The 16,802-nt window shown below is 33.5% G+C and overlaps 1 protein-coding gene across 2 annotated transcripts in view; it reads right to left on the bottom strand.

Moving 5' to 3' along the window:
• Positions 1–16,802, bottom strand: part of KLHL1 (kelch like family member 1) — a 358,028-nt gene that overhangs the window by 225,629 nt on the left and 115,597 nt on the right. For both annotated transcript variants that reach the window (XM_025924317.2, XM_086710730.1), the window contains exon 2: positions 12,444–12,626. In XM_025924317.2, coding sequence (XP_025780102.1) covers positions 12,444–12,626 — 183 coding nt within the window. The remainder of the gene's footprint in view (positions 1–12,443; positions 12,627–16,802) is intronic.

Raw genomic sequence — 16,802 nt, 5'->3', positions numbered from 1 at the left:
AGCAGGCTCCATGCCAAGAGCAGAGCCTGACTTGGGGCTCCATCTCACACCCAGAGATCATGACCTGAACAGAAATTGATTCCAATGCTTTACCAATTGAGTCACTCAGTCACACCAAGAATTTTTTAAAAGAAGAATGTATATGCGAAGGTAAATAAAAAAATATTTTATATTTATCCCTTTCTTCATCTTTTCTGGGCTCTATTCATTTCTGAAGAAGTAGACTTCCATCTGGTATCAATACCCTTTAACTGGAAGAACTTTCTTTAGTATTTATTGTACTGCAGGTCTGATAATAATAAATTCTATCAGTTTTCATTGATCAAAAAAGGTCTTCATTTTGGTGTATTGAAAATATCTTGGGGAACCTGGATTGCTCAGTCAGTTAAGAGTCTGACCCTTGGTTTCAGCCACGTCATGATCTCACAGTTCATGGGATAGAACCTTGCACTGAGCTCTGTGCTGGGAGTGTGGAGCCTGCTTTGGGATTCTGTCTCTCCCTCTCTCTCTGCCCTTCTTCCACTCGTTCTTTCTCATTCTCTCAAAGTAAATAAATAAACTTAAAAAAAAGAATATCATACAAAAGTTTTTTCATTTGATATAGAATTCTAGCATTTGGGGCTAGAAAAATAATAATCTGTTATGATACAGGGTCTAATGTTTACAATAGAAAATAAGCTTTCATTCTTATAATTGTTTTCCTGATGTACTATGTCCTTTAAATTTCCTGATGTACTATGTCCCATGATTCAAGCCCCACATCACTCTCTGCACTGACAGTGTGTGGAGCCTGCTTGAGATTCTCTCTCTCTGCCCCTCCCCAACTCACATGCCCTCTCTCAAAATTTTCTGGTGATTTATTTGCATTTTAATGGGAGTGAATATTTTTCACATGCTGTAAAATCCAAAGTAGAAATATAAATTTAAAAAAATATTGAGCACAAATTTTGACAAAATATTCTGTTTCCAAAGAAATATAAAGCTGTAAAAAAATGCATTGTGCTTAAGAGGTATGATTTTCACAGTTGTTTAAATTAGAAATGCTGAAACTTCTTTTTGTTTCAAATATATTAGGGGAAATTACTACATTCTTGAAGATCATCAGAGAAAGTTTACTCCTTGATGGAAAAGGAGATGAAAATACGGAAATGCAGAAGAGTAAAATAAATCCTATGATGCTGGATTGAAATTGGATATATTATTGTAAATTTATAGTTCTTAATAAAAAAATAGAAATATTGTGTGCATATGTGTGTACAGGTGTATGTAAATTAAGAGATGAGTGTGTACATGTGTATCCTTGGGTAAAAAACTGACCACAGACAGTGCTGAACCAGAGAAAGCACAAGGGGATTCTGGAACATCATTCTTTTTTTTTTTTTTTTCAGAAAGTGAGGAAATGCTTACAAAGTGATGTGGGATATGTCAAAAGAACCAAAGGTGGTGCTTACATCTGTAAGCTCAACAACAGTACACTTTGGATGCACTTTTTTTTCTAAGAACGTTGTCAGGGAAAAGAGAGGAAGAAACGTCAATACAGGGCATTGTGATCTTAACATTTTCATTTTTTAAATCAGGAGAAAGTTTTAAAATTATTTATTTTTTAATTTGATGTGTTCATATCTTATTTCTCTGTAAGTGAAAGGCATGGTGAAAGCTAACTTTAACAATGAAAGATATTCCTTCTTTTAAGTGAAAACAGTCATTTAATATATACTTTATGCATTTAAAGACTACTTTATGGGATCCATGATTTTAACTATCCTATTAATATTAATGCCTAGGGTAGAAACATGTTCAAAATATTTAAAGTTATCAATTTGTTATAAATTTAATTGATCCATTAGTAACTAAACATGTCTTTTCTTTATATTCTAAAAGTCTGAAAAAATGGTAAAGACACAGATATCTTCAAATATTTATCTCATGCCAATTATATACATCAGTGTCAAATCAAAGGAACTTAACAGTCTATACTATGAAAATAACCTGCCATAAACCAGAGATATGTATATCTTTCCTAGAGCACAAGAATATTAATATAAAGTTAACTGGTTTAATCTTACACATAGAAAGCCTTTATTTATAACAGGGTCACATCCATATAGAGGAAAATAGGTGACCTGTGGAATTCGATCTTAATTACATGAAATCTTCTCAATCAACTATAATGTACAAAATATGTTACATCTTTAATTCAGTAAGAGAAGTGCAAACAAGTTTATACTGCATTTAGATTTAGTGACACATGAGATGTGAATTAGATTTTGGAAGAGGGATTTAATGCATAACAGAAAATAATATATTTATACATACATACATAACTTCTATTAATGCAAGGGAAGCAAGAGTAGAAAATACATAAACGTGAATGCATGCAGCCATTCTCGAAAATCTTTCATTGAGGTCATCACAAATTTATTTCCTTCCAAATCTATTACTTGTCTAGCCCTACTTCAATTTATTGGTGGTGTTTAACATTGTTGACCTCCCCCTCTTCTTTAAATCCCCTTTTTAGCTAAGGCAGTACAGACTTTCTTATCTCAGCTTACTTCTGATTCTTTGACTTCTTTCTCTTCTTCCTTCTTGACCCTCTCATTGCCCTAGGTGTTTTTTATTTTCCTCAGAATTTTCTCTAAATTTTTGACTTAACCCTGACTGTTAAGTGAGTCATCCTCTTCAGAATCATCCTCTAGCATAGACTTTATTATTACTGTTATGGTGGTTTTAAATCTTGCCTTGCATCTCAAATGCCTAGAGAAACTGCTCACCAGATATCACAGTATTTCAGATGCTCTAAACCAAACTCAGAGTATTCCCTGCGAGATTTCTGTATTCATTTTTATTTCTCTGTTACTGATTGGCATACCACCAATATATTGAACTTTCAGAGTACATATTACAAAGTCATTATTTACATCTCCTCTTTTATTGCCTATATCAAATATGACACAAAATCCATATTCTCTTTTGTATTGGACTTTGAGGTTGCTCTACCCAGACCCCCTTTATCTGTCACAACTATGCCCTCCAGTGCCAGTGATATTATCATCTAACTGCTATCCCATCTCTAGAATCACACTTGGTGGAACAGGAGTTGCCTCCCTGGGATTTTATGTGTTCAGTTCTTCCTACCTCATCCCCTGACCCTCACAACCCCTCCCTCAACCTGTGGGTGGGCCCGATGGCAATGAATAATAGAAGCAGAGTGTAAAATGTTGTCTTTTTCCTCAAAGTGTGACTAACTCTGCAGCAAGTCATGTGCCAGAGCTTCTTGGGAATTAAAGATAAAATAAGGCTTCAGCTGAGACTACATCTTTGATTTGCTCCTTCCTCTGCCCTATCCTTTTCCCTTTCTTCTGAGGATGCTCTTTAAATAAACCTGCCTACCTGAATTCCAGTCTCCAGCTCTACTTCCAGGACACCTTACTTAGGACACATATCTCCAAAATATTTCTCAGTTCATCTCTTTCTCTATATTTATACAGTACTCATTTCATGCCTGGATTAACTTCAACAGCTTCCTAGATCATTAACTAGTTTTGGCTGTCCCCATTTTCTGTGTTTTCTAAAGTGGTCCCATTTTTGTAAATTATGATAGTTGTTAATATATTGTTTCTACAGAACTACCTGGGTTTGAATTCTACTTCTACGTCTTGTTAAATGCGTAACTTGGATGAATGTCTTAATTTCTCCATTTCTCCATTTTCTATTCTGTAAGAAAAAGGTGGGGGAAATAAAGATTTCTTTCCATTTCAGGACAAAATGGGTTAGTATATTCAAAGTACTTCCAACATGGCCTTGCACATAAGCAGCACAGTGAATGTTAACTAGCATTAGGCCTATTATTATTATTATTGACTTAATTACGTTATACCGCTCTTCAGGAACCTACATGAGCTCCTAATTATGTACATCATTTGAATTTAAATTTCTCTCCTGGTTTTCAAAATCTGTCATAATCATTTTTGCCCCATTTTACAGCTTAATTCCCCAGTATTTCCAATACAAATGGTTCCACTTCACTAAGCCAGTATCTCACAATTTCCACAAAATCTTTACTTCTCTATTTTTCCATATTATTATCATAATCTAAAATAGCACACTTGTTCTTTTCCACTAGGCTGACCTCAAACAGAATTTTTCAGAAAAACTGCTAATTTCCTTATTTGATTATCTCTGCATTTGGAATCAAAACCATATATTTCCATTTGCAGTTCAGAAATATATGATAACTATTATAACTTTCTTAATTGTCATAGGGGTTATTCTTTCCTCCTCAAAATTAGTGTAAACTTCACACGGAAAAGGTCATATTTTATAATCCTTTTATATCACCAAAAGGGAATAGACCAAGGCATACGTGTTTGATATACATTTTTTTTCATGCAACGAAAGATGCTTCATGTACTGCAGAATATCAGTAGTACACATAAAGAGGACATTAAAATGATACATAAATGATGGGTAAAAAAAGTAAGACAAAAGTTTTTCAGCTTCTCTTATCTCTCCCTCTCCCAGTTTTATTGAGATATTATTGACATATAACATGGGTTTGTAGTATAGATTATGATTATTTATATATATATATATATATATATATATATATATATAGTAAAGGGATTACCACAATATATTTATAATTGTTGCATTTTGTGGTGAATTGACTCCTTTATTATTATGTATGGTCATCTTTGTTTCTTGCCACCATTATGCTTTAAAGACTATGCTGTCTGATAAAAGGATAGCTATACTTGCTCTCTTTTTGTTTCCATTTTCTCAGAATATCTTTTTCCATTCCTTCATTTTTGAGACTATGTGTGACCTTGAAGCTGAAGTGAGTCTCTTGTAGGCAGCATATAGTTAGGTGTTATTTTTTAATCCATTCATTCACTCTATACCTTTTGATTTCACAATTTAATCCTATTTTATTTAGAATATTTATTGATAGGTAAGAATTTACAATGCCATCTAGTTATTTTCTGGCTGTTTTGCATTCCTTTGTTCCTTTCTTCCTCTTTTGCTATCTTTCTTTGTGAATTAGTAATTTCTCATAATGTCATGCTTTGATTCCCTTTTTTTCTTTTGTGTATTTACTTTAAGTTTTTGTGCTGTGGTTACCAAGAGGCTTACATAAAACAGCCTATAAATGGAACAGTCTATTTTAAGGTGATAACAACTTAACTTCAATCACATACAAAAATTACTTTTTTACTCCCTCCATATTTTGTTTTGATTTCACAATTTACCTCTTTATGTACTGTGTACTTTACATACTTTATATACTGTGTAATCATTAATTAATGATTACAGTAATAAGTACTTTTAACACCTTTGTCTTCTTTTTTTGTCTTCTAATCACTTTATTAGCGTTAAGTGATAAACACATCATGACATTACAGTTTTAGATTATTCTGAATTTGACTATAGCTTTAGCTTTACTAGTGTGTATTATACTTTCAAGTTTTCATGTTTCTAATTAGAATCCTTTCATTTCAACTTGAAGAACTCCTTTCAGCATTTCTTGAAAGGCAAGTCTAGTAGTGATGTACTTTCTCAGCTCATGATCCCTTGTGGCCTTGCATTGTTGTCTATGCATTCAAGGAAGGTGGTGTGGCTCTTCCAATCTTCACAGACTGGCTTGGGCAGGCAAAAACCTTCATCAGTCTGCCTATCCAGAGATCCTGGGTTGGCCATCTCGTGGTATCTGTTTACAGGCTTCATTCTGAAGTCCTTGAGTGGGCATGTCTAGTTTCTGGGTGAGCAGGTGAGTGGGCCTGACATTGGGTATGCAAGGGTCTAGCCTAGTGCTTGAGTATCCAGGGGTAGGCCTGGAGCTTGGGATCACTGCAGTGGGCCTGGCATTTGAGTCTAAAGTGACTGGCTTGGGACCTGGACCTGCAGGGGCAGACATGGGTCCTGGGTCTACATGATCCAATCAGGTACCAGGGACATTGGTTTGGGTCTGGCATCTGGCTCCATAGACCTGATTTGGTCGTAGTATGGTTTGGGAGCCTGGTTTCATGGGAGCCAAACTGGAGGCTTAGGGACATTGTATCCGGCTTGGTACTAGAGTGAGCATGGAGGTTGGGGCCTACGGAGTCAACTATAACCTGGGAGTTTGGGAGCCAGCCTGAAGGTTCTTTCTGCTGTGGCAGGTCTGGTGTTGAGACAAGTAGAGAGCCTGAATCCACGGGAGTCAGCTTTGAGTTGAGGTTCTCAGGGTCCGGCATGACACTGGGGTGGGCCAGAGATCATAGGTACACAGGAGCTGGCTTGGTGCTATGGTGGCACAATAGCCTAGACCTGTGATAGTCAAACTGGCTGGGCCCAGCCAGGGACCTGGGTTTATAAGAACATGCCTGCAACCTGGGTTCCAGGTGACTGATTGGGGGTATGGGGCCACCAGGAGCCTGAGCCATGGTAGCAAGCCATGGCTGGGATGTGCTGGGAGCCCATGTCCACAGGAGTCCTCTGGAAGCCTGGCACTATGGGCCCTGCCTGGGGCTGTGGGAGTTACCTGGGGCCACTGAATCCAATAGGCACAGGGATTTTTTTTTTTCTGAAGTTGATTCAGAGCTTTATTTACTATCAAGCTGATTGAGAGATTTAGATGGATATTGGATTTAATAAAATAGGAGAAATGAGTTATTCCTCTGTCAGCACAGATAAACTATATAAATAAACTTTCCATCAGTACAGAGACACTACTACTTGCCTACTTCTGAGTATTAATATTTGTTACTTATGAAAGTAATTTCTTTTTACTGTATTTAATATTTTAAGTGTTTCTTTTTCAAATTTTTTTAACATTTATTTATTTTCAAGGCAGAGAGAGAGAGAGAGAGAGAGAGAGAGTGAGTGAGCAGGGGAGGGACAAAGAGAGAGAGGGAGACACAGAATCCAAAGCATGCTTCAGGGTCTGAGCTGTCAATGCAGAGCCCGACGTGGGGCTTGAACCCACCAACCATGAGACCGTGACCTGAGCCAAAGTTGGACGCACAACCGACTGAGCCACCCAGGAGCCCCATGTTTTAAGTGCTTCTAATACATCATTTCAATTGCCGCTTTGAGTTTCAACTATTTTCATGATAATAGTGTTCAGTAAAGAACACACAAATAAATATGAATATATATTCATAATATTCATATATATATATATTCTGAAAATAATTAAATATATTCTCAAACATTAAAAAAAATGAAAACATAATATGGTGCTAAACGAAATGCCCAGGGTTTTGGTCTACAGAGCAGGATTCTTTCTGTCTGTCACATATTATCATTTAATTTTTTATTTAAGTCTTTATTTGATCATGAATTATTACACACTCATTCTAAAGAGTTCAAAGAATATCTATGTTTATACATTAAAACAATAGCTAGTCCCTTCTTTATCCTGACTACTCGTATTCTCCAGGTATAAGCTTTATTGGCAGTATGTTGAATATCTTTCCACACTGTTTCTATGTACATAAAATTATATCTAATATTATTTCCAACTTGGAGGATGTTAGCTATTTAAGATTTTCTCACTTATTTCTGTCAAATGCACTTACCCTTAATAATTGCTAGAGGGGGAAAAGACTTTCACAAGCTAAATTATATTTCATTATATACCTGTATATTGTAACAGAGTAGGCCCTGAAAACCCCTTAAATCTCTTACCATTGAAAATTCGACTATCCAATTATTAATATTGATCTGTCGGTCTAATTTTCAGTATCTGACCTCTCTGATTATAGGAAGACTACATAGCAAAAAATTCTATATAATTAGTACTTAGGGATTTATGTTCAGTTTTTTTGGTTCATTTGTTGTTAATCAATTATTCTGGGCCATTTTATGAGAAGTTTATATTTATTTTAGAATTCCTCTGAAAACTTAAAGCACAGATGAATTCAGAATTGTGATTATTTTCCATGGCAAAAAATGTATTAATGTGTCATCTTGAGTGTAATTAACTTTTCAGAGCTAACTTACTTAAATATATGCCTAGTGGGGCACTTGAGTGGCTCAGTCAGTTGAGCATCTGACCCTCGATTTCAGCTCAGGTCATTACCTCATGGTTCATGAGATTGACCACTGCATCAGGCTCTGTGCTGATAGCATGGAGCCTGTTTGGCATTCTCTCTCTGCCTGTCGCTCTGACCCTCCTCCACTTGCACACACATGTGCACTCTCTCTCTCAAAATACATGAATAAATTTTCAAAATAAATACATAAAAATATGCTGAGCAATAAACTAACATACCTATATAAACATGGCATTTCATAATACATTCATAGTTGTGACTTATATCAGGTTAAAAACATATATACAATATAACCAATACAAAAACAAAGGGTTTTATGGAGAGCTCTTTAATGGCCATAATCTGTTAATTTAAATAGGGATTAATATGAAAGTTTTGAATGATGAGATAATAAAATGAAATTAAATATATATGACTTTATGAATGGATATTTAGTGAATACTTATCACACTAAATTTCAATGTCTTTCCTAAAGGAGCAGTAGACCTTACTGAAAGTTATTTCTTTTTTCATTATTTGAAATTATTATAATAGTCCCTTGTTCCAGTGCTAATGATCATATCATCATATATATTTTGCCTAAAGGCAATATTCATCTGTACTAATCAAAATATAACAAAATAACTTCAAAATCCATTCCTTCGTTACTATTTCTAAGATGATTATTTGTTTAAAGCAAAGAGCTAATCACTCATTCATTACTATCATTTCACTGTGCAAAAGTATAAATAAAGAGGGGCATTGTATCTGCAATTACTAAAAACAGCACTTGCCTTTTTTCAGGTGCCTTATAAATATTTCCCCACATATTTGTTAATGTATGTTTAACTTAGAATCATAACTATGCAAATTACTTGTAAAATAACAGTACTAAAATTTTAAGCCACGGTGTAAAGAAAATATAAATTCTTATTTGCATCAATTTAGGATATAGACTTAGATTAAATTTTTTCTTGTCACATTTAAGGGAAACATAGATGACCAACAATAATATACTTGTTTTAATATCTGCTAACTATATAAAATATTTTAAATGTTCAGAGTAATATGTATAAAAATAATACATTACTCAAATGTTTTAGAATATCTGAAATTAGAAACAATATTATTTCTGGGACATTTGGGTGGCTCAGTTGGTTAAGTGTCCAACTTCAGCTCAAGTCATGATCTCACAGTTTGTGAGTTTGAGCCCCGTGTTGGACTCTGTGCTGATGGCTCAGAGCCTGGTGCCTGCTTCAGCTTCTGTGTGTGTGTCTCTCTCTGCCCCTCCCCTGCTTGCACTCTGTCTCTCTCTGTCTCAAACATAAATACACAGAAGGGGTGCTTGGGTGGTTCAGTCGGTTAAGCATCCAACTTCAGCTCAGGTCACAATCTCACAATTTGTGAGTTCTAGCCCAGCGTCGGGCTCTGTGCTGACAGCTCAGAGCCTGGAGCCTGCTTTGGATTCTGTGTCTCTCTCTCTCTCTGCCAAACCCTGCTCACACTCTTTCTGTCTCTCTCTCTCAAAAATAAACATTAAAACAAATTAAAAAATAAATAAAGATTAAAACAATTTAAAAAAGAAATGACATTATTTCTTAATCATCTGGATTATCATAAAATAACTTGCATAATTAAATCATTTATAAAATAATATTAACAATCTAGATTTAAAAAGTAACAAAGAGGGGCTCCTGGGTGGTCAGTCAGTTGAACATCTGACTTAATTTCCACTCAGGTCATGATTTCATGGTTAGTGAGTTTGAGACCCTCATCAGGCTCTTTGCTGTCAGCACTGCGACTGCTTTGGACCTTCTATTCCCCTCTCTCTCTGATCCTCCTCCACTCATGCTCTCTCTGTGAAAAATAAATATTTATAAAAAAAGTAACAAAGAAAAGAATGTAAAATATAATTAATATGGGAGGATTGCTCAGTATATTGGTTACAAATGCTTCAAATGAGAAATCTTAAATTACTACAAATAAAAGTCTTAAAATATGACTGTAAATTATGTGAAACATTGCTCTTTTTAAAAAAATTAATGACCATTTGTTGTGCTGATATACTTTTGAGTTGATTGAATCTCTCTCTCTACACGCACACACACACACACACACATATATATGTGTGTGTGTGTGTATGTGTGTATATATACGTAATTATTTAACCAATTTGTAAGTTAAATGAAGTAAACTTAGTTACATTCTCAAAGAAGAATATCTCTTACATTGAAATTTTTATCCAGATGTTAGTTCCGGATAATTAGCATATTTGTCACACATATTACAATATCAAATATCTCAATAATAATGACTATTTGTTAATTGTTTTTTTTGCCAATAATAATGCAATTTCATAGAAATATTTGAAAATGCATGTGAATATTATATAATTAGAATTGTCTCTATAGTTAGATGATCGATTGAAAACTACAGTAGTTATTCAATGTTAAATGTTCCCTCCTATGCATTTCTAAGTGTATCAAATTCAATGTTCACATTATAATATTGCTATCATAGTAGAAATATACCCTCATTCTTCAGGAATGGTTTTGATTGTCAGCACTTAGATGTATATATATTTCTAGGTAGTAAAATTTAAGTTAAAAAATATAGAAAATAGGAATACATTAAAAATATTTTTTATATGTTGATAACATCTTCTTTCTACTAATCAATTAGTGTTAATAATTAAACAACATATATCAAGGTAATCTAAGATTATTTGCCTATATATTCAAGTATTTAAAATAATAAAATAATAAGAATCCAAACTAAATTTAATTCTTTTCTCAATTAAAATTTCACATTAAAAAATTGAAAAAGTACAAAATTGACCTCAAATTTAATGAATTTTCATAAGTAACTGATAGGAAATTAATATGGCACAAAGTAATTGGATGTTTAGTTCATGTAACTTGAAATTATTAATAATAAATATATAAGGAATGTTTAAAAATATATTAGCTTTCAAATATATTGGACATTAAGAATAATATTAGTATGTCATACATTAAAAAATAATAATAAATGTAAAATAAAGATGTCATCATGAAGTATTTTGAATTTCCTAGTTGAAACAAATAATGTATACCCAATATAACCTGATTTGCTTTTATTTTTTATTTCTATTTATTTATATTTTTAAAGTAGGATTCATGCACAGCTTGGAGCCCAACACAGGGCTTGAATTCATGACCCTGAGAACAAGACTAGAGCTGAGACCTAGAGTCAGTTGCTTAACCAACTGAGCAACTGAGGCACCCTAACGCCTGACCTGATTTCCTTTTAGTTTTGTCAGAAAAGTACATTTCATTTCAGACTTTAGGTACATTCTCCTATGTTAAAATGGATCTCCACTTAGTGTGATTATGTGAAACATAAAATGGAGTATTTATCAACCTTAGTTAGAAGAAGTTTTCTTTTTGAAGTATTTATATTTGCTTTATTTATTATAAAATGTTTACTCTAATGGCATTATAAATCTCCCCCAAAATAAATAAAAATAAAAGAAAAATAACTTAAGCTCTCTTAAAAATATGGATCCTCAACTATTATAAATAGATTTAGCTATGATCATTTGACAGAGATTATGTTCTTACTGGAAGATTGATGTTCTTACTGGAAAATCTAACTTTCATTCACAGTAGGCTTTGACCATCTAATATGAGCCTGACAACATTTAAGAGCATAACAGCCACGTTATGGATAAACACATGAAAACACACAAACACAATACAGTAATCCTTAGTTTGCAAGCATAATTCATTCAGGAAACATGCTTGTAATCCAAAACACTCATATATCAAAGTGAATTTCAAGAACAATTGGCTCGATCATGTGAAGTATCACATACTACCTACATTACAAGATATCTCTTGTTTACTAAGTTAAAATTTATTAGAAATGTTTGCTCATCTTGCAGAACACTTGCAGACCAAGTTACATGCAATCTAAGATTTTACTGTATTTTTATAATAAAATATCCCATATGTCATATATTTTATCATAAAATATCTAGAAATTCATAACAAAATATCAAAGTCAAAATATTTCAAATTGTATTTGAACCCCTTTCTTTCTTCCATAAATCAGAGACTTGAGAACTTGAGTCCTTTAACACAGGGATCAGCAAACTATGACCCATGGACTAAATCTGGCCTGCTGCCTATTGCACAACCCACAAGCTAGTTACAGGTTTTATATTTTTAAATGGTTTGGGAAAAATCAAAGGATCAATATATTCCACAACATGTGAAAACTAAATGGAATTCAAATCCCTTTGCCCATAAATAAAGATCTATTGGACCACACACACAAAAAAATAGATTCTTACCTCTCTAATCATATAATGTTTTACGTCTACATACCAGAGTGTCATTTCCAAATATATGAATGCATGTATCCAATTAAGACACGTTACTATACCTGTGCGCAGGTATCTTTCGGTTCCCAACAATGAGGATAACATCACAGAGTTGCTGTTGTTTCAAATAACTTTCCATTTTTCTGAAGGTTTGCTCAGCATGGTGAACGGCCTGATAGAATTCTTCAGAGCTACTGGAGTCCATATCACTTTGAGGTGTCAGTGAATGGCTAGTTGCTGACAACCTGCAAGTCACGTACAAAAAAGATGGTGTTTATAAAGTGCTAGGAGTTGACCAAAATGACACACAGAGTTTTAGAATTTTATAGGGAAATCAATGCATCTCTCCTTATGTCCCTCATTGTTAATGTAAGTCAGAAAAATCTATTTAGGGTGAAATAATTTACGCTGGAAGCCATAAATGAATTGTTAATTATCTTTTTTTCTTGTCTTCAAATGATTTAAAAGATAGGTTATCTGTATTTATTAGGACATTAAATTAAAAAACCCAAAAAAGTAACAGAAATAGTCAATTACGAACATGCATGCCTGTTCTAAAATTGATTACTAATAAAATGTTAATTTAATACATTTGAAAATGAGATAGATTATCTAATTATACTACCCTAAATTACGATTCCTGTGAGGTTATAATAAATGTTCCTTTACAGAAGTAGGTGACTTTTATTATGAGAAATTATGACACATGGTTTGTAAAAAAGATTGACAATAAATTTGAAATTAAACTGTTGAGTTTTATATTCCACACCCAACTGATTAAATATATATACAGCATGCAGTAGCTCAACAAGTACTTTGAAATATATATATATATCAAATATATATATAATATGTATGTATGCATGCATATACACATGTGCATACACATGTATATATGCATATACACATATGAGTATATTTAATAAACTTTAAATTTTGAAAAATTAATACTGAATTTTGGCTACTGTGTTTATTAATATCATAGACTGTTTCACAATGAAGACATTGAAATGCCATGCTCCATATCAAGGAGAAGACTCTATCAAAATGTGAATGGTAGGCCCAGAAGACCCAACCAAGTGTTTGATAACAATAATAATGAAATATCTTATTTCAAGATAGAAAATAACATGGGGGAATTATGTTTCCAATTACAGGGGAATAACTTGTAGTTGACTAAACCCCTCACCAAGAACACCAGAAAAAATGTTACATATAATATAAAAATAATTAAATTAATTTAATAATAACTACTAAGGCAACCAGGATCTGATAGATCAAGAACTTAGAATAAAGATAAACTCACAGAAGTCAGCTCAAAATTCTACACTGCTGTTTTTTCCCCTCTAAAGTTATTTACTAACTATAAGCAGCGTAGGGTGAGACTCTGAGAAACTCAGCATAATGAAGCAGCCAACAGTATCATGGGGCTTGGAGGAAAGGATGGATATTGGAATTAGGGGCTCCAAAGGTAATCAGAACTTGAGAGATAATTGAAGGGCCACAAAGGAAAGTTTAGGAAAGGCTGTCATTGTGTGCCAATTTTCCCCAGAGGTATTTGTGACTCCTAAGCACTGCTAGACAAGCAGAAAACGGCTTATAGGACATTGAAATGTTAAATAGAACTTGAAAGATAAAAATTTGGATTCAAGGACCAGCAAGGATGAGGGATGCTGGTAACTACACAGGCTCTCAGTTGGGCCCCCTGAAGGATTGTATCCCAGGAGTCAAGGGTACTGGAAATACAAGAGATAACACAAAGACAGAAATCTAGATTTGAATCAATGAAGCCTCTGAGTGCATTAAGGTGATCCTCTAATCTAAATGTCATAAAATAGTCAAAATAAACCCCTTAAAAAAAGATAACTTGATAGAAACTCTGATTTCTTCTGCATGTATATAATGCTTGACATTAAAGTGAAAAAGTAGGCCTATAAATAAACTAGACCTAGGGAGAAAACAGACAATAGAAACAGGCTCCCAGATGGATCACTATTAGTTATAGATGTGAAAATATCTGTTATTAATATATTTTAATATAAATAAAAAGGTGGATAATTTTAAGAACATTAGGTTATATGAATAAATCAACTGGAAATGTAATAATTTAAGATTTTGGTAGAGGAATTGAACTTGCAGATTGGATGCAGGTGAAGCAAAGATAATGTAAAAATAAATAGAAAATACTGAAACTAAATTATTGATATAAAAAGATAAAAACAATAGTTTCTGAAACAAATGAAACTTGGTAAGACATTGTAATATTCCCATAATTATAGTTTTAAAAGTAGGGAGAGACATAATAGGGCAAAAGCCATCTGAAGAAATATTGGCCAAGAGTTTTCAAAAATATGTTAAAGACATCAAGATTCAAGACTCACTATCCATCCACAATAAAACAAAACTGCACATGATGGTAAAACCAATGCAAAGCTAGAAAAAAAAGGAAGAGAGAAAAAAAAAACTTTCTTAAAAAGTTGCCAGAGAATACAAAATGAGAACTTTTCCTCCAACTTGTTTAATGAGATAAATATAACACGGAAACAAAATTGAAAAGGATGTTACAAGGAACGAAAAATTAATGGTCATTCTCTCTCCTACACAGATTTACAAAAATCTTAAAAATTTTTAAATGTTTATTCATTTTTGAGAGACAGAGACAGACCATGAGCAGGGGTGGGGCAGAGAGACAGGGAGACACAGAATTCGAAGAAGACTCCAGGCACAAAGCCCGATGTGGGGCTCGAACCGACAAACCATGAAATCATGACCTGAGCTAAAGTGGGATGCTCAACTGATTGAGCCACCCAGGCACCCAGATTTACAAAAATCTTAAGCAAAATACTAGTAACTAAATACAAAACTGTACGTAAAAAAGAAATACATAAAAAAGATATATATTAAATATATACTGGATAATGCATAACAAGTAAGTTACACTTAATTAAGGAACACATTTTCATCATATAAAATCACCTAATTCATTCATATAGCAAACATATTTAATGGAAACCTTTCCTCATTGAGATTTAAAATGAAATTCATTAGTGCTACCTCTATTCAACATTTTTCTGGAGTGTCTTTCCAATGTAATGTAAGCAAAGAAAAAAATAAAAGTCCATTAGAGTTAGACAAGGAAAAACTATATAATTAATATTATTTCCAGAAGACATGTTTGTGCACATAGAAAATCCAAAAGAATCTGCAGACAAGTTTACAAATCTAAATCCATTAAAATTATGTGTGTTCTCTGTTATCTACAATATTTGTCTACACAATATGGTTATTTTCACCAGACTTTACCAGTTTTTCCTTACATATTTAAAACTAATAGAAATTTTGCTATACCATATGTTTGCCTTTTACAAGTTTGCAAATTACAACCCCAGAATATGGTCATTTCCTGGAATATATTTTAGGAATTCAGGCTCAGGCATATGTGGCAAGAACATTCTTCTATACATTAACACATTGAACAGAAAAGTCACAAAATGCCCTGCAAGAAGGAGTTGTAAATCTAGAACGAACATATCATTATTGGATTTCAGTTTACTATGGAGAATCAAGTCAGGACTATCAGGAGTATAGGCTGCCAAATAGATCAAAACTGACCCACTGAGATCCCGATGTTTCTGGTCTGGTACCAGACTGTGTGAACAGAATCCTAAAGTCAAGATGTTAGAGATGACCCTGCAGAAGGGCTCCAGATTGGCTTAAAGGAGGCTTGTGATAAGGGCTACATTCAGATCCTCATGTAAATTTCCTACAAGTCAAATAACATACTTATGGCTGAAAGGTTTATACCTCACTAAGATTTTCAGAGCCTGGGAAATGTTAGCAAGGAAAGAATTTAATGTAGCTGATCTTCAGGTCACTCAAGTTGTAGTGGACATGATATTAGAGGAAATAGTGAAAGAAATAGATTAATACCATTTTAGAGTTTGGTGAGACCAAAGAACTGCAAATGAAGTAGGGCACAGAATTTTACAGGATTTTTTTAAAGTCAAAAAGCTAATTACCGTGAAGGTGGCACCTTCTTTTCCGTAATCTAGGTACTCTAACAAATCTTGACTGTCATACAGATGTGGGCCTTTGCTGAAGAATTTGAAAGTAATTTAAAAGGATAAGTCAAAAGAACAGAGAGCTGGAAACTAGACTACAAACTATTTTTTCCGACTTCATCTTCACTCCTCACTTTTTTTTTCTAAAAGTTCTAAATCTCTGACTTTCTCCACATTATATTTGAAAACTAGTTATTTTTCTTGGAGGTTAGAGATCTGTCAAGAAAAATGGTTATGTTGGTTTGACTTGATTTTTCTCCCTATAAAGTCACTGTCACAGTGCTTGCACATTTCCTCATAAATCATTTCCTGATCTCAGGCTTGAATAGAACTCCTTGTCCTTGACCTTTGACTCAGGAT

Source organism: Puma concolor, chromosome A1, assembly GCF_028749965.1.
Source record: "Puma concolor isolate L17-30 chromosome A1, mPumCon1.1.hap2, whole genome shotgun sequence".
In the NCBI taxonomy this organism is placed as follows: Eukaryota; Metazoa; Chordata; class Mammalia; order Carnivora; family Felidae; genus Puma; species Puma concolor.
The sequence above is the reverse complement of the archived record's forward strand: the minus strand, read 5'-3'. Positions and strand labels throughout refer to the sequence as shown.